This window comes from Cyprinodon tularosa, unplaced genomic scaffold, assembly GCF_016077235.1.
Source record: "Cyprinodon tularosa strain WSP-4 unplaced genomic scaffold, ASM1607723v1 ctg308, whole genome shotgun sequence".
NCBI lineage: Eukaryota > Metazoa > Chordata > Actinopteri > Cyprinodontiformes > Cyprinodontidae > Cyprinodon > Cyprinodon tularosa.
This window is the reverse complement of record NW_024039017.1, coordinates 398,467-418,303: the sequence shown is the minus strand read 5'-3', so window position 1 is coordinate 418,303 and position 19,837 is coordinate 398,467. Positions and strand designations below refer to the sequence as shown.

General features: G+C 43.3%; 1 protein-coding gene across 1 annotated transcript in view; it reads left to right on the top strand.

Annotated features, from left to right (window-relative positions):
* LOC119788000 (tomoregulin-1-like) overlaps positions 1–19,837 on the top strand; it is a 48,833-nt gene that overhangs the window by 14,119 nt on the left and 14,877 nt on the right. The window contains exons 2-3 of the mRNA XM_038292108.1: positions 17,142–17,251; positions 17,447–17,576. Coding sequence (XP_038148036.1) covers positions 17,142–17,251; positions 17,447–17,576 — 240 coding nt within the window. The remainder of the gene's footprint in view (positions 1–17,141; positions 17,252–17,446; positions 17,577–19,837) is intronic.

The following is a 19,837-nucleotide window of genomic DNA, read 5'->3' as shown; positions in this document are numbered from 1 at the left end:
GGAGACCACAGTTTCAGGATAAGTGGAAGGCAGCGCCGGGCAAGTTATGCCACCGTTTGCGGATGGATTGTAGATGCTTGGAATAACGTGTCTGCTGGCTCTATTGTTCAAGCTTTCGCAAAAGCCAGCATTATTTCTGAGGAGCCGCGCTGCACGGAAAGTGACTGACAGCGAAGAATGGGAAACTGGCATGTCTGATTTAGCGCAGCTGTTTAATTCAGAAACAGAGGATGATGACTTTGATGGGTTTGATTAATACTTTGTAATAAATACATGAATAAAGCACAAACGTACTCAGTTTTGCTCCCGCTCTATTTTTCTCCCTGAAAACTTAATTCAACAGCAGCCTCTGGGCGGGTCTCCTCCTCTTCACCGCGGCTGCTGGCAGGTGTTTTTCATCTAAATAATTTAAACTGCAGGCACCAGGATACCGGTAATAAAAGCGAACATATTCCGTCGGCAGGTTTCAGGATTTTAAGTTAATTTAGGAGTGATCACAGCGCTGTGTCATCTGCGATGTGTCTGTCTCATGGCCAGCTCGCAGGTTTGATTAATACTTTGTAATAAATACATGAATAAAGCACAGTCATACTCAGTTTTGGGCCCGCTGTATTTTTAAAATACGCAGTAGAGCTATTTAAAGGTAGTAGAGGACATGTACCTGTATATAAAAAATGCGCCCTATAGTCCGGTGCGCCTTATGTGTGTGTTAAATACAGAAATGGGACACATAACTGAGACTGCGCCTTTTAGTACGGTGCGCCTTATGGTCGTGAAAATACGGTACTTTGATTTTCCAGTAAATTAGAAAAGAAAAGTTTTATTGCATTTTGAAAAACATTTTACAGTACAAAATTGTAGGAAATCGAGCAAACAGTTTTTCTGATTTTACACACAACTGGAATTTTTTCTGCAGATCTTGAGTCGGACACATTTCTTGAAAAGCAAACACTTTGTTTTATGCAAAGACATGACCTGCATTGAATCAGTTCATTTATCTAAATTATGTTTTCTACCTGCGGCGTTCTCCTGGACGACATTGATTGTCAACATAGTGCCTGTTAGGTTGGATGTACGATAAGGGGCATTAATGATGGGTCATTTTTAAACACGTATCGTATCAAACCAATATTAACACCAGATTTCCATCTAGCTGCAGTTTTTACTTCAGGGGATAAAAGCATTGGGTATTTTGTGTTTGGTCATGTGACAGTGAAAACGAAGCGGGGGATTGTGGGTATTCAACTGAAGCAGAGAAGCCAAATCTGTACTGTCCAAAGGTTCATTATTGGCTCCAACAACATTATCATGTGGGTGCATCCCTAATGCAAGGCTCACCAAAATGGGGGGGATATATCCACATTAACTCCAATGTCACTTTAATTAGAAAAACTGGGCCGATAATGACATCAGATTGTTATTTTTATTATTTCATCAGATTATTATTATTTCCATCCAGTTTCTGTCTTTCAGGATGAGGGGGTGATTGGGTGTGTCAGTTTGTTTTGTTGTGTGACATTATGATGCAGCAAAGGATTGTGGGTGTTTATCTAAAACAAAGGAGCAATGTCAGCACTGTGGTCAAATTATTGTGTTGTCAGAAGGGTAGAGATGATTAGAGTGTCAGTTAATATTATCATCAAATATCAATATCAGCCTAAATTTAATTCGGGCTGCAACTAACAATAATTTTTCAAATCAGTTAGTCTGTCAGTTATGTTTTCAATTAATTGATTAATAATCACATAGTAAAAGGTTCCTTAAAGAAGACTTTATTAAATTAAACAAGGTGAAACTAAAACTTTTCCACTTGAGGATTTCTTGATAGAACATATTGACAGACAAAAAAGATTTTGTATCTAAAAAATTCGAAATGTTTGCATAATTTGTTCGGTATAATTCCTGCTCTAAGTGGGTCACTCTGTCAGCTAAAGGCATGTTTTAGAGTCTCTTTACTCCAGTTAGCGATTAATTGATTACTAAATTAGTTGACGATTATTTTACCAATCGATTAATTAATAACGATTAATGATTAATTGTATCAGCTCTAGTTTTTACATAAAAGGATGTAACATTTATTTATTCATCAACTATATATATGATTCAAATATTAAATATTGCATAAAATATTTTTAAATACACACTAAACATCTAAAACATATAAAAAATTATCAATTGCAAAATGAATACACTTCAATTAAAATTGCATTTTTATGGGGTCTCCATTTGGATGCGTTGTTATTTTTTTGGGTCACAGGTAGTAATGTTTAGGAATCTGTACCCTAGATGGATGGACTGAGGAGAAGGGAAGGCAAGGCAAATTTATTTGTATAGCACAATTCAGTACAAAGACAATGCAAAGTGCTTTACATGATTAATATATAGGAAAATAAAACAGAATCAAAGCAAGTATAAAAAAATGCAGAAACAAAAGATGGATTAGAGTCAGTCTGACCGGATAAACGGATCGGAACATCTCAAAAGCTGCAGTTCTGTTTGGTGTTTGCAGGTTACAGTGATCAGAATCCATAAAACTGTTTCAAGGATGGAAAAATGGGGACCCATTGACACAGAGCCATTAGCAACCAAGGCTTAGTGAAACATGTGAGGGTCTGAACCAAATAGAACCACACATATGAGCATCAGAACTGGAGCATGCCGCAATGAAAAAAGGTGGTTTTATCTATTCGATCATCTTGGTGATGAATGTTTTGATGAGCAGCAGTCACCTGGGGAACCACAGTCCACCACAAAGCACAGTAACAGACAAGGCTGCGGAGGTGGTATGATGGCTTTGTTCTCCTGGGAAAGTGTCCTGCAGTCCATGAGGATGTTTAGTAGGTAGCCTTGGATTAAGCATTGTTGCACCACTTTCACACTCTTCTATAAGAACTGCCGCTAATGGAGGCCACTGCATGTGGTTCTAATGCTCTGCCTGATCATTTTAAATCCCAAAGGAGAAAACCAGAACACCACAGTTTGATTCATTCCTCATCTTTAAAGCTGCATCTAAATCAGCTGCAACATGACAGCAATTCTGCAGGAAGACTAATGTTTCTAAAGCCTGGTGCAAGGGCTGCACCAACGGTAGTGTCTGCAGGGTATCTGTCAGATCTCCACTATCTGAGACCCTCTGCAGAACAAAGGGGAGGACTCTCACTTCCTCTGGATGGGATGGAGGGGGGGAGGAGAACGAGCAGAGCGATAATCTCCCATCAGAGATGCATCCATCGCGCAGCTCAACCTCTGCTCTCTGCTTCAGCTTCAGGCTGACCTGCTTTTGTTTCTGACTGAACTGAGATCAGCAGCTGGCATTAGCACAGGTTCTGTTAGCGTCACGCTGCCTCCGTCTCCAGGTTAAATGGAAACGTGGTTTTATTAAAGATTCAGGAGGTGGGATCAAAGCTGCTGCAGATGTTTGTTTCATGCTTCACCTGTTAAAAGATCTGCCAAGGGAGCAGCACCATAAAGGAAATTCTGGTTCAGATGAAAGCATTAGCTTAGCATAAATGATGGAGGTCAAGGGAAACTTTTAGCATATTCTATGTTGGCTCCATACAAGCTAAAACTGATTAGATTTTATAGGATTGTTTTTTCATACACTAGTGTGCCATGTGTTTGTATCTGGTCATGTTCACTCCGATACCCCTAAATAAAGCTGCCTTCAGAGGCCACCTGGCTAGTAAACACAATCAATGTGTGTAACTGAATCTACTGTAGAGATAAGGGCTGACTGTTTTTTTCCAAAAATCAAAATTACAATTTTTCTAACCAGTATTGCCATTAAAAAAATCCTCTGCACTAACCAGAAACATATTAATGTTTCATTCCAGGTTTTTGCTGCTTTCAGGAGCTTGAAAGCTTGCTTGTGCACCATCCATTGTCACAGGAATTCACAGCTACTGTTCCTTGGAAAAATTTTAACTTTTAGTCACATGTAACGTTCCAGGTATTAGTACCCGGTCCATACAGGCAGTACGATCAGTACCATCAGCTCATTTGAGCATGTGCAACCAGGCATACATCCATAAATAATGTAATTATTAGTGTTGCACCGATACAGTATCAGGTAGGGCCCGGATCCAGCACTAAATGGTGGTATCGGTATCAGTGAGTACCAACAAATAGGGCACCGATACATTTTGAGAGCCAAAAGTTTCTTCAACTATTGTCACCCATTCCAGGAAGGCAATAAAAGGTTCTACTGGATTCACTTTGTTTTAGCCTTTTTCCTGCTTCACAAAAGTAGGCAGCAGCTTGACAAAGCCATGATGGCAAGCTATAAAAGCCAAGTCGGTCAATACTGAAAAGCCAGGTATTGGGCCAAAAAATGGCATCGGCGCAACACTAGTTATTACAATACTAAAAGTACTTATTTCTATCCTTAAATTAAAAAAAAAGAATGTTAAAACATTTTTTATGACCTTTCAGAGACAATTTAAGGATTTCTACATTTTTCTCTGTTAAACTGATGTCATCATCGGACATGCTCAGAGTAGTCCGGCAAATTGTAATTAAACCATTTTTATCTGCATTTTAGTTGTTTTTTTCTTTAGATTACAGACTATACACTATAAGGTTAACATGAAAGGAAAAAATAAAACTCAAAAAGACTAGATTTATTTTAGAATCCAAAGCCTAAAAAGTTAGCACCCGGAAGTAGCGAAGGATCGCATTTCTAGTGCAGGGCTAAGACAACTGATTAAACAGAAAGGATTTAACGTTATTTATTTTCTCAGGAAATACATTATTTACCTTTTAACATATTATAATTTCATACATTTACTATTTTTAAGAAGTGGAAAAACTTAATTTTTTCCAAATGGCCTGATGGTACGGATCGTGCTTCTGGGACGGATCGGATAGTGACAGTGCGCACCAGCTGCAAATCTCTCTTTCCTTCTGTGAAGCAAAAAACACACTTTAACAATAATACCGCCACCTAAAGGCCAGAGGGATACAATTAATGTCTAAGTAATGCTAGATAGAAAACTTCGTATCAATTTGACTGTATGATCTGGTTGAACTGTAAAGTGCCTTGAGATGACATGTGTTGTGAATTTGGCGCTATATAAATAAACTGAATTGAATTGAATTAATGTCTTGGTTCTGTTATATCCAATAGGACCAAACCTGAGATCCTCTGCTATTGGAATTTTTATTTTTAACTCTATTTCAAATGCAGTGCATTGCCGATCCTTTTTATAAATTCACGGTTCTGTTTCTGGGCTCATGTTTGTAAAAGAACACCAGAGAACAACAATAATGCAGACCAACTAACCCGACTGACAGGTCAGAGATGGAAGTTCTGGTTCAGTTTAAAGCAGACATCTTAAGCAACATCTGAGCAGCTCCCAGAGCTCTAATCAGTCCATCATCTGAACATGGAGAGAGGATGGACCCACCGAGTCCAGTGAGACTGATAGACTGGACATGGAGAGCATTAATCAGAGAAACACCCAACAGAACCATGGAGACTCTGGAGGAGCTGCTCAGATGAACCGATATGTTGACAAGACATCTAGTATTTGTGTGCTGCACAAATCTATTTACATTTGTTTTAAAAATTTTATTACTTCTTTAAAAATCCTACACCGGTTTCCTTTTTTTTTTTTTTTTCTCTGTTTGTCTCTCATAGTTGAAGTGAATCTATGATGAAAATGACAGACCTCTTTCAATTATCCAAGTAGGAGAACTTGCACAATCAGTGAATGACTAAATACTTTTTGGCCACACTGTATATGAGCAGGTTAAGCTAATGATCTGCCAACAGATTGATTGTTTTGCCAATAAAATTGGATTATTAGATATTATGCACTAGTGGTTACTCAGGTACCCAGAGTGGTAGTCTGAGTTTTTTAACCAGCAACCTCTCAATGGCGCCAACATCCATCTATCCTAAAGTTTGGCCATAAGAGCTCCTGTATGCTGCATAACGATGCTCTGGTCAGTTAGTCTTTTTTGTCCTGCATGAAAATAAGTTAGGTGGAAATAATCTAATTGGATGGACATCCCAGATGTTAGAGTCTGGCAGATTATTTGGGAAGCTTCTGTTCAGCAGAGACAGGTAAGCCAGGTAAGAGCTGAAGCAAATATCCAAGACATTACCGGACCTTCAGAGGCTAGACACTGAGATGAAGTTTCACTTTCAGCAGGAAATACAACCAGAGATATAATGGAGCGTTTAGATAAAGGTAGATTCATGGGTTAGAATGGTCTAGTTAAAGTCTCGACTTATATATTCATGTCCTGGTTGATACTAATTTAAAATATCTTAGAAAGGGGGCCATGATTCCCATTATCTCTTCTGAGATCTGCAGTTCAGAGATTCAGCTTCTACATTTCCCTAGTGTCTCTAAAAGCGTACTCTCTCAACACTGAGCGTCTCTCTCTGCAGACCCATAACAGCGTGTAAACAATCTGCTGAAATGGCAGTTACTATAGCAACGGTGCAGCATTGTAGAAGTTGTGGCTTCAGGGACGAGTTTGAATCCCTCCAGGGGGAGATAAAGATGCAGAGAGTTTTTATCGGCGATGCTGGAGAAGTTCAGGTTTTATTTGATCCTATTCTCTGCTGAAAAGCGGCTTTAAATAAATACGCAGAAATGAGGGGCAGCAGCACATTTGGTCATGTGGTGATCAGATTCCTGAAAACCTAGTTTGTGCTGTGGTGTGACGGAGAGAGGGAGAGCAGGTGGATGTGGCCGGCTCAGCACTCTGTGGTATTTACTAATTACAGGAGAAGCTGAGGTCATGGCCCCTGTAATTACAGCTTCTAATTGGCCAGCCTGCATGCCAGTAACCAATCAGCTGCCATCAAGAAATTACAAGCCTAGATAACAGAGTTTGTGTTTCTATCGTAACGGCTGGATGGTTTCTTTTAGCTGTTGGTTAGAGGCGACTCCTCTGACTCTGGACTGAATCCACGTCCCCTCAGAAATAAAATCGCTGACATTCTGAGCATGGGCGTAGGTTTGCATAGGGACCATAGGGCCATGTCCCTACCAAGATTTTAGACCGACCTTCTTGTCCCTACCAATAATTACATGTGAATAACATGTTTGTAATTTACAATACAGTGTTGTTGCAGCAATAGAGGACTTCTGGATGGAAAATATTGACAGACAAAAACAATATTTATCTTAAATACAAAATTTTTATATTTTTTTTTTACAATTTTGGTATAATTCCTGCTGTAAGTGGGTCGCACTTTGAGCTAAAGACATGTTTTAGAGTCTCTATACTCCAGTTTACGATAAATCGATTACTAAATTTGTCAATAATTGCTTAATCCAATGAATCGTTGCAGCCCTAGATAAAATACATGAAATGGGTTAAACAGAGTAACTACAGCTTAGATATATAACTTACATATTCAAGTTAATATATTAAATGCTTTTCTCTTTAAATGAAATACTCCCTGATTTTCACATCAAGCATAAATAAAATGAGCATGCATGTTTTTGCATAGGACCGATGACATCATACCAATAGTGTCCCTACCAAAGTTGTAATCAGACTTACTCCCTTCATTCTCAGGGAAATGGAGCAACCTTAAAAATTGAAGGAACTAATTTATTCTACATTTACTCTGCTATTTTCATATAGACTCTTAAAATTTCCAAATCTGTCTTCAAAGTTCCATTTCTTTTCATTTTAGTTTTTTTTTTTCCAGTTTTGCCTGATTTCTAATTTATTTAAAAAGTAGAGAAAGTGTGCTGCAGGGTTCATCATTAAAAGTTTAAACCCATTTGTTGCTCAAAGCTGATGTTCCTAAATAGGGATAAAACAATTAATTGGATTGATTCTAGATTAATAGATCATTTAAATAATCATCAACCAATTTAGTAATCAATTAATTGTTAACTAGTGTATAGAAACTGTCTATGCCTTTAGCTGACAGAGCAACCTACCTTGATCAGCAATTATACCAAAATAGTAAAATAAACAAATGTAAACATTATTCTATTAAGATAAAAATCTTTTCCTCAAGTGGAAAAGTTTAGTTTCACCTGGTTTAATTTCGGAAAAAATTCTCTTTTAAGGAATCTTTGGGTATTTGATTATTAATCTAAAAAATTATGGGAAGATAAATCGATTTGCAACATAATCATGAGCTGCAGCCCTATTCCTAGTTTATCTGCTCTTCACTCAACAATGTGCGAAGGGATGTGTTATTCATTCATTTATTAATACAAACGACCGAGGAAAATTAAGCTTCATTGTCTGATTCTCATCTGTGAGCAACTAATTGGTGCATCTCTGCCATAAAAACATCTAATTATTTGATAAATCCTGCTAACATGGAAGAAAATGTATGAACTGAAGAATTCAGAGAGAAAACAAGATGAGCTGGTAATAAAAAATAGAAAAACAAAAGGAGACATAATTAAAAAAAAAAAAAGAAAAGAGGCAAGATTTATTTTTGAATATTGTCTCTAATGATTCACCTTTTAATCTCACCCTCACTTGTTTACCTGATTGGCTAATTGGTAGAGCACATGACCCATATACTGTTGCAGGTTAGATTCCCCGCACTTCTGACCTTTTCTAAAGGTCTCTCCCCTGTACTCTGACCTAATTTCCTGTCTTCATACTTTTGAAAATTAAAATAAATGCCATTAGAGTCTAAAAACAAAATACATATTTTATTTAGTTTTTTTTGCATCATTTGTGAGACATTAGACATTTCTGTGTAATATTTTCTAGATGTGCTGTTCACTACATGTATAAGTCAGATGATGATGATGTCACTGAGTTCTCACTAACCCATGTATTGAATACGATACACCTGGTTTCGAAGTGTTAGGAGTAGGGCTGAAACAATTAATTGGATTATTGTAGATTAATCGATTATTGAAATAATAACACATTCAGTAATGGATTAATCATTAACTGTAATATAGAGACTCTAAAACATGCCTTTAGCTGACAGTGACCCACTTAGAGCAGCAATTTTACCAAGATTGTAAAAAAATATATACAAATTTTGCATATAAGATAAAAAAACAACTTTTTTGTCTGTCATTATCTTCTATGCAGAACTCCTCAAGTGGGAAAAAAATGAGTTTCAACTGGTTTAATTTTGTAAAAAGTCTTCTTTAATGAACCTTTGATTATCTGATTATTATCATTAGTTGCAGTCATAGTTAGGAGTAGAGGTGGGTACGTATCTCTTTAGAGGGAGTCACATCTAAAGGAGCCGTTCTTCCAAAGAGTCATTCAAAGCACTAAATTGTTGATACCATCATTCATTTCAGGTCAACCAGAGGTAAAGGAAAGAAATCCCTGGTAGGAGTTATAACACACTGTATGGCTAAAATGATTTAGATTTACACAATCCAAAAACATCCTGCTGATGGGACTTGATCTGAAGCATATTAATTGTAATTCAATTTGTTTTCAAAGCAAATATTCTACTTGAGCCCCGACAGGTTTTGATTTAGTCCTCACCTAAAAACATTAGTAGGTAAAAGGGCCGTTCAAAATTAATAGTAAGGAAAAAATATAAAAAGAACATTAAAATCGAAAGTTACGTATGTAACTACGGTTCTATGAATCCCGGATGACCCCCAGAGGGCGGTGCTGAAAGCACTGAATGTTCCCTTCGGGCATGCGCAGTTCGAGTAATTATACCAACAGAGTCACACCTGTGACACCGGATGACCACTCAGAAGTTATATAGCCTGGTGTCATCCTTTGCTCTGCTCCTACAGAATCTTCTCGCAAAAGCAAGGATTCTGAGTGACAGAGAAGCTCTGGCGGTCATCCGGGATTCATAGAACCGTAGTTACATACGTAACTTTCGTTCTATTTCATCCCTAGTGACCGCCAGAGGGCGGTGCTGAAAGCACTGAATGACTAATGCCAACGATGTCACAAGGAATCCTGAGCACATACCTCACAGAGGAGGCCCAGCAGAACCTTGTAAAAGGACCTGACCCAGGGGATGAGGGGCAGCCACATTGACACTGTAGAACCTGGTGAAGGTGGTTGGGGAAGCCCATGAAGCAGCAGCACATATAGCTTCCAGCGGAACCCCTCTCAAAGCAGCCCAGGAAGCGGTGACGCTCCTGGTGGAATGTGCTCTCACACCGACTGGCAGGGAGCAGTGACCTGCAGCGTAGGCGTGGCAGATGACACTCACAATCCAATGGGACAGACGCTGTTTAGAAAGAGGACAGCCTAACCTTGGACCCCCATAGCATAGGAAAAGCTGGTCCGAGCGTCTCAGATTGGCGGTGGCTGCAATGTATGCCTCCAACGCTCTTACTGGGCACAACAACTCCGACTCATTCTCAGTTGTACCAGATTGAGGCTGAAACCGAGCGAGCCGCAATGGCTGGTTACGGTGAAAAGGAGACAACACCTTAGGCACAAACGCAGTATTAGGCCACAGGGTAACACCAGAGCCATCTGGATTCCACCTGATACACCTAGGGCTGACAGAAAGAGCATGTAGCTCGCTGACCCTCTTAGCTGAGACGATAGCCATCAGGAAAGCAGCCTTGCAGGAAAGCCACTTGAGTTCTGCTTGTGCCAAAGGCTCGAATGGAGGGTGGCACAGAGCTGTGAGAACCAATGGCAGATCCCAATCTGGGGCTCGTGGGGCTGGCCGCTGGCACAACCTACAAGCACCACGCAGAAAAAGTGAAACCAGTTCATGGCGCCCCACTGTACGGTTGTCAACAGTTCGGTGAAGACATGAAATTGCTGCAACATACACTTTAAGGGTCGAAGGAGAGCGGCCCTTATCAAGGAGAGACTGGAGGAACTCCAAAATAGTGGGCACCGAGCAGGAAAGCGGGTTCTCATTGTGGGCAGAGCACCACTGAGAAAAGAGGCGCCATCTGTTAGCATACTGCAGCCGAGTGGAGGAAGCCCTAGCACTCAATACGGTGTGTCTCACGGTGTCTGAACACCCAGTCAGCCTCCCAGGGGCCATGCCCACAGCTGGAGACGTTGAGGGTTGGGGTGCCATATCTGTCCCCCCAACTGAGACAGCAGATCCCTCCTTGCTGGAAGACGCCATGGAGTACCGTGACACAGACTCCAAAGCAGCGGGAACCACGGCCGCGCTGGCCAGAACGGAGCTACCAGCGACACTCTGTGGCCCTGCTCGAGAACCCTCCGTAGAGTCGGCCAAACCAGTGAGAGGGGTGGAAAGGCATACAGGAGAACCTGCGGCCATGGATGAGCCAGTGCATCCTGCCTGCCCAAAGAGGTTCCAGATTATGCGCACTACGTCGGGGTGAAGAGACCACTCTCCCGGAGCAGGTGCCTGGCGGGATAGAGAGTCCGCAACCTGGTTCTGCCGTCCTGGCAGATACGCTGCGCGCAGGGTACACAGACGGGGATACGCCCATTCCAGGAGATCCCTCGACACCTTCAAGAGACGTGCTGACCTGGTGCCACCTTGGTGGTTTATATGATAAACAACAGAGGTGTTGTCTGTCCGAATAAGCACGTTCCTTCCCTCTAGGTGGGGCAGAAGGCACCTGAGGGCCATGTGCACAGCCCGCAGCTCCAGCACATTTATGTGTTCGGTGCGCTCCCTTGGGTCCCAGAGACCCCGAACAGCTCTGTGTTGCCACACGGCACCCCAGCCCATGAGGCTGGCATCCGTGGTGACCACCTCCCTTCGACACACTACTAGCCCCATTGGAACACCACTGGACAAAAGGGTCCCGTCTCGCCAAGGAGCTAGGGCATGGAGGCAGCTCCTGGTCACCATTAGCCTGCGATGCCTGTGCAGCCTGGCGTCTAGGCGAAAGCTGTTGAGCCATCGCTGCAAAGGACGCAGAAGGAGCAGCCCTAAGGGCACGACACGAGTGACTGATGTCAGTTTGCCCAGCATTCGCAGGAAGGTGATGTAGGGAAACTCCCTGCCCAGTCTGAATCGACGGACAAGCTGGAGTATGTCGTCCACCCTGTGAACAGATGGACGGGCCATCATGGTAGCAGAGTCCAGATGCATCCCAAGAAAGGTGGTTGTCTGAGATGGAACCAGACAACTCTTTGCCAAGTTGACTTTAAGGCCTAACATTGACACATGAAGTAGAAGCTGGGACGTATCCCGAGAGGCAGCTACCTGAGAGGGAGCACAAAGAAGCCAATCGTCCAGGTATGGCAGAATCCTGACTCCGGAGGCCTGTAGAGGAGAGAGGGCTGCTTTCACGCATCGAGTAAACACCCTCGGGGAAAGGGAGAGCCCGAATGGGAGCACCCGGAATTGCCAATGGCGCCCCCGATAGGCGAACCTGAGAAAACGGCGATGTTCTGCTGCAATAGGCACGTGAAAGTAGGCGTCTGTCAGATCTACTGATGTAAACCAATCTCCCGCCACAATGGTCTGAAGGACCTCTGTTATGGTGAGCATGTGGAAGGGAAGGACCTTCAGGTACCGATTCAGTCCCCTTAGATCTAAAATGGGGCGAAAACCGCCGGTCTTCTTGGCCACAAGGAAGTATGTGGAGTAGTAGCCTCTGGGTTGCTGCAGAGGATCTACAGACTCGATTGCCCCCTTGCCCAGGAGGGCGGAAAGCTCCTGGTCTAGTGCCTGAGATTTCACCGGGTCTGTGATGACAGTCATCTTGACCCGGTGTGAGAGGGGGGGCCGCCGTCGGAACTGGAGCCTGTAGCCATTGGTTAAAGGAGAAGTTCGGGTTTTTACACTTTAAGCCCATTTTCTGTAGTGTCCAGGATGAAATCGAATGAAGGACACCAAAATTTTGACAATTGCTCCTGTCTCTGCTTTTTGGCTCATTTAGAATCAACCCCTGGCTGCTTTAGAATGGCTAGCATAGAGCATGTCCGATAATGTCCTTAAAACAACCTTAAACGTTCTTTTTTTTAAATATGCTACTCACCGTGTCGTCAGCGCTGTTCAATGACGTTCCAAAAAAAGTTTCGTGAAGAAAAAACGTTCCTGTAGTGTTTTATTTAACATTTTGTAAATCCCATTGAGTTCTGTAGGAATAGTCAATATTCCGCTGCCACCGGAAACGGAAATGGGGCCTGTTTACACAGTTGTAGTCTTTTCGCTTCACTCTGCGTACTCCGACGTCGAGGTGCTAACGTCTCTGTTAAACACTTTAAAAAACTCTGAAAATGGAATACGAAAGGTGGATTCTTGATTCTCGACGTCGGAGTACACAGAGTGAAGCGAAAAGACTACAACTGTGTAAACAGGCCCCATTTCCGTTTCCGGTGGCAGCGGAATATTGACTATTCCTACAAAACTCAATGGGATTTACAAAATGCTAAATAAAACACTACAGGAACGTTTTTTCTTCACGAAACTTTTTTTGGAACGTCATTGAACAGCGCTGACGACACGGTGAGTAGCATATTTAAAAAAAAGAACGTTTAAGGTTGTTTTAAGGACATTATCGGACATGCTCTATGCTAGCCATTCTAAAGCAGCCAGGGGGGGATTCTAAATGAGCCAAAAAGCAGAGACAGGACCAATTGTCAAAATTTTGGTGTCCTTCATTCGATTTCATCCTGGACACTACAGAAAATGGGCTTAAAGTGTAAAAAACCGAACTTCTCCTTTAAGGTGGCAACCACCCATGGATCTACGGCATGAGCAGCCCAGAAATTCAGCTGCTGATGGGAAAAATGTCCGACGGCTGGCCCGGTGGCATCATCTTCTATCCCCACGGCCCCTGGGGGCTCTGGGGGGAGGGCGTCCAGGATTTGAGGCCCGGGTCTGTCTAACAGGGCGGCAGACTGGCTCACGAAAGTCCCTTCTCGGTCTCTGCCGCACATCATGGGGATAGGAACCAACAGGTCTGCCAACGGTCTGAGGTCGTGGCTGAACGCTGGGGGTAGTGGCAGGGCGGCCCGAACGCTGGGGAAAGGCAGGTATGCTCCTGCGAAGGCCGGAAAGCTGCTGGCTAGTCTGACGTGCCTGAGCAGTCCGTTCCAGCGCCTCCAAGGCAGCTGATCCAAACAGCTCCCCTGGTACAACCGGGACACCCCTGAGGGTCCTACGGCATGCTTCAGTCAGAGGAGACTGTGCCAACCAGACCTGTCTACGAGCTTGGACAAGGAAAGACATGACCCGTCCAAGCTCTCTGGTCATCAGCGCGAAGGCCTGCAGCGCTGCGTCACTATAACCAATCGCCGCACTTGCACCACCAGTGTCCTGAACAGATGCAGACAGGGCAAACATGAGGTGCGCCAGGGAATTGCCAAGGCGGCCAGCACGCGCTCCTGCATTGTACGCCTTACAGAGGAGGTCATCTGTAACCCGACATTGAGTCCGCGGGCACCGGACATCAGGACGCAGGGCTTCATCTGGTGACACAATCAGTGAAGCAACAGCTGGTTCAATTGCTGGCATACGGTCCAGGCCGGCCTTCACTGACTCATGCATGGCAGCTAATACACGACCATCCGAGGAGAGACGCGACAGCGCTCTCGGTTCCCGCCAACAGGCGTGTAACTCCTTCAGGTACTCCTCTGATGGAGGTACAGAAAAAGGAGTAGGAGCCCTTCCACGTCTGAAAAAAGCACTGCCAGAGCTGGATGCCTCTCCTTGTGGGAGTTCCAGCTGCAGCTGCTTCAGGGCCATAGACATGACCTCCCGCATGGAACCGTCACCGGCCTCTCCAACCGCACTCTGAGATGAAAATGAACCAGCCTCAGAGGCTTGAGAGGACCCTGCCTCCTCCTCATCTCTAAAATGAGAAGCGGAGGCAGCCAGAGAGATAACGTCATCCTCTACAACCAGCTCGGGCATTGGTGGGGAAGAGAGCCCAACCACTGGGAGCGAGGGATCAGATTGCCGTGTCTGCAACAAGGACTTCATCTCTGCCAGCTCTGCTGACAACTGCTCCACCCTTGTGGACAGGCCCTGGTCAGGTTTGGCCCGCTTCCTCCGGGGGAGGGGCACAGATGCTGTGGTCCCACCACGGCGCTTAGAACGCTTGGGGGGAACCACCTGCCCAGAGGGCGGAAGGTCCGAGCCCTCCTGGGGGCACAACTGGGCCAACCGGGCCACCCTCACTGCATGGGGCATAAAGCTGCAGTTCATACAGGGGTTCTCAGACAGCGCCTCCAAAAGGTGCTCATGTCCAAGGCAGGTAGGGCACAGGTCGTGGCCATCCTCTGCCTGCAGGGCAGCCCCACAATCTATGCAGCTGTGAGAGCCATCCATGTCGAAGGCCGACAAGGCTTAAAGAACAGAAAGTTATCGAAAATCGGGAGAGGGGGCGCAAACGCAGCCGTCACCAATTACAGCAGAGAAACGAAAGAGGCTGCGAGCACAAGGCAGCCGATACTGGGAGAGGGGGCGAGAACCGCTACCGTCACCAGGTATAAAACCAATAAACCAAAAAAGCTAACAACGTTAGCTGTATGGAAACTTAAGTTGGAAGTAGGAGCGAACAACGCTGCCGTCACCAATTATAGCGGATAAAACAAGAGAGGCTGCGGACACAAGGCGGCCGATACCGGGAGAGGGGGCGAGAACCGCTACCGTCACCAGGTATAAAAGCAATAAACAAAAAAAGCTAACAACGTTAACTGTATGGCAACTTAAGTAGGGAGTAGGAGCGATAAACGCTGCCGTCACCAATTAAGAGAGCAGACCAACGAAAAGGCTGCAAAAAAAGGTTGATATTGGGAGAGGGGGCGAAAACGCTGCCGTCACCATTTATAATTAAGCAGACCGATGAAGAAGGCTGCAAACAAACCAAAAAAGGCTAACAACGTTAGCCGTCTCCAACTTCGGCAACGAAGTAGACCACACTTGGTTGGGAGAGGGGGCGAAAACCGCGGCCGTCAGTAATTATAGCAGCGCAGACGGGTGAAAAAAAGGATGCAAAAGTAGGAAATATACTGGGAGAGGGGGCGAAAACCGCTGCCGTCACCAGGTATAACACCAACAAACTAAGGAAGCTAACTACGTTAGCCGTATATAACTTCGGCAGTGAAGTTATTCACACTGGGAGTAGGGGCGAAAACGCTGCCGTCACCAGTTCGGAACAAAACAGCACGAAGCTGTAGGTAAAAAGCTAAAGTCGTGAGCCGGGAGAGGGGGCGCGGACGCTACCATCACCAGCAAACAACTCACTTACCTTCCGTAATCTTCAGAATCGACCCGTTGCAGCCCTGGGAGGGCGGAGAATAACCGCAACTCCGGTCAAGAGACAGGGGCTTCAGACAACGGGGAAGTTAGCGAACCGCTTGCGAGAAGAAAAAAGGAGCAGAGCAAAGGATGACACCAGGCTATATAGCTTCTGAGTGGTCATCCGGTGTCACAGGTGTGACTCTGTTGGTATAATTACTCGAACTGCGCATGCCCGAAGGGAACATTCAGTGCTTTCAGCACCGCCCTCTGGCGGTCAGTAGGGATGAAATAGAACTTTCTTCAAGCAGAGGAGCTCTGAGGCAGGTTCCCTAAAAAGAGGCTCATCATTGTGAATCTAATCAATCTAGTCAATAGAGACAATCTAATCAAATTTAGTTGAGTTATTAGAACTTAATGTTCAACTTGCACGTATTGCAATAGATGAATTACAGATCCATAGGTTTTCAAAAGTAAAGCTGCTGTCTGGATGTGTTTAGATGCCAGGGTTGCCAGCTGTGCCTTAAAGAGGGAGCTGTCCCCTATGCAGAAACATTAGGTGTCTAATTTAATTTAGATTTTATTCAAATCCTAACACACTGGAAAAGAATTGAAATCTAAATGAGTCATTTTATCTTAAAATAAGTGCATTTTTTCTTGAATTGAGGAGGAAAGTGAGACACTTTGCCAATGGAACAAGACAATTTACATTTAAAATAACAAAAAAAATATTTCATTGTCTTATTTCAAGTGTATATTATCTAATCATCTTATTTACCTACTCAAATTAAGGGTAAATATACTTAATTGAAGACATTTTGACTTATTTCTAGATTATTTTTGCAGGGCAAAATTAATTCACACACAAAACAAGTTGATACTGTTGGTAAGAAGTGTCACTTCTTTGTAGTTGGCAGCCCTATCAGTTACCTGATCAATAATCTGATGGTGGAAACAGACCAAACCACTCTGACTCCTCAGACCCAGAGACCAGCTGTCACGTTTTTATGATTTAAAGTCCTGATCCTCACTATGACCTGCATTTTTTTTTCTTTTCATTTAGATTTTTCAGACAAGAAGAGTGACCTGCGTGTCTGCGACGCTGGAACGTGTCGTTTCGGAGGGACGTGCCGCGAGAACGGAGCCGACATCAAGTGCGTCTGTCAGTTCCATGTGAGTCTCCCATACGCAAACAGAATGTTCCCTGCAGGCCACAGATAACAGCACTGCTTCAAACAACCATCCAGATCAGTTTTCCTTCATTTCAGACAATGAAGAACAATAGTAGATCTATAGATCTACCAGAGTTAAAGAGCTTATCAAAATGTTCTTCTCTAATTTCCTCTATGTTGTTGTTTGCTGTTTCAGTGCAGTAAGAAGTACGTCCCTGTGTGTGGCTCCAATGGAGACACGTACCAGAATGAGTGCTTCCTCAGGAGAGCCGCCTGCAAAAAGCAAAGAGCCATTAGCATCGTGTCAGACGGAGCCTGTTACCACGGTAACACTCTCATCCACTCATACTCAGTACTTTAACTAGAAGGTAACTGTAATTATACTCGTCCTAAATAATGCATAAGTCGGGATCATCAGCTCTGCTGCTAAATGATCATCTGCTCCCACAGAACATCCATGTAGTTAAATGGGCTGCGTTTCATTGTTTCCCCACAGAAACAGCTGCAGTAGAGATAAACCAACACGTTCAGGAGAAAATTCACAGCAGAAAGACTCATTTACTGAAATACCGCTACTGTTTTCATAATGTTCTCTATTTGGTCCTTTCCACACAGTTCAAATATCTAATACATGAAAATTAGGAAGGATGTAGAGTTTTTAAATACTCTAAATAGAAAATATAAATGTATTGTCCTTAAAGTCTTTTAAAATCAGAGTGAAACACCAGAGACACGATGGCCCAGTTTGGGTTCTTTAACTGTTGGAGAAGCAGAGAAATTAGAGAAAGGGAAGAAGATGAATCCTTCAAGGAAGGGTTTGGTTTTATAGCCATTTTTCATCAGACCAACTCCAAACATTCTGGTTTGGTAAAGAGACATCTTAAAGTTTTTAGCGGCTCCAACTGACCTCAGTAACACAGAGGTTGTCTTAAGGGAGCAGGACCCTCATGACGGAAAAAGAGCTTAATCAGAAGTTCAGCTGCATGGAACTCATCAAACTGTACCGTCTAGCTCTAGCAGTAAGAGTTCTGCTCAGCTGATTCCTGATAGTTTTGAAGTGACGGAAACACATGGCTGATGGTAGGCAGATTGGGACCCAGACAGAAAGCTGCGCTCTGGGTCACATGACTGAGGCTCATTTAGTCAGATTGTAGCTCCGCCTCCTGTTCCTAGATTCTAACCTTTCTGTTTTTATTGGATCGACAGTAGGAGCCTAGATGATGCGATAAAACTAGGACTACAGCTTTCTGGAAAAGAACTACAAAAAATAAAGTTAGTTAAATAAATGTAGTGCTGCATTATAAAACCTAAAACACATGAAGATGTTTAAATAAGCATGTTTCACACAGAGTAGAGTGAAGAAATAGTGGACGTTTGTGAAACTCAAGGATAATAATCTATGCCAGTATGTTAATAGTCTAGTTGTAAAAAAAGAAAAAAAAAAAAAAGGGTGATGGTGATATTCTTTTTTTTCTTTGGAAGCATATATAGCGTAATTAATTAAAGGAATAGTTCACCCAAACCATGATTAGCCTTTATTTTCTACTCACCCCCATGCTGAACAACACTCTGGAGTACTTTTTTGATATCTCAAATGCATCTGGAGATCTGGGAGGCTTCTTGCTGTCTGCTGACATTCAAATAATGGAGGTCTATGGTGACCGAGACAGAAAGGTCCATAAAAGTCCACAAAAAACGTGTCAATATTCCTCCATACTGCTCGTCCAATGTATTCCAAGTGTCCTGAGTGGGTAGCGTCCATAATTTACTCGAAACAAAGTCATTTAGAATGCTTTTAGAGCATAAACAGTAGTGTATAGGATTTCCTAAAAGCGCGCGCCTGCGAGTTCATGAGCCTACGGAAACCGCGGCAGACCAAACCAGATGAAAGTGCGCATTCATAAAAGTCCACAAAAAACGTGTCAATATTCCTCCATACTGCTCGTCCAATGTATTCCAAGTGTCCTGAGTGGGTAGCGTCCATAATTTACTCGAAACGAAGTCATTTAGAATGTTTTTAGAGCATAAACAGTAGTGTATAGGATTTCCTAAAAGCGCGTTCACGAGTCTACGGAAACCGCGGCAGACCAAACCAGATGAAAGTGCGCATTCAGCTCGGCAAAGAACTCATGCTCTTCCTCAACACTGAAGTCCTCAGACATTTTTCTTTTGTTGTTTCTTTCCTTGCACAGGTAAACAGCACATTTCTTCTTCTACGCTTGCATTATCGGCAGAGCAGACGCTGAATGCGCACTTTCATCTGGTTTGGTCTGCCGCAGTTTCCGTAGGCTCGTGAACTCGCAGGCGCGCGCTTTTAGGAAATCCTATACACTACTGTTTATGATCTAAAAACATTCTAAATGACTTTGTTTCGAGTAAATTATGGACGCTACCCACTCAGGACACTTGGAATACATTGGACGAGCAGTATGGAGGAATATTGACACGTTTTTTGTGGACTTTTATGGACCTTTCTGCCTCGGGCACCATAGACCTCCATTATTTGAATGTCAGCAGACAGCAAGAAGCCTCCCAGATCTCCAGATGCATTTGAGATATCAGAAAAGTACTCCAGAGTGTTGTTCAG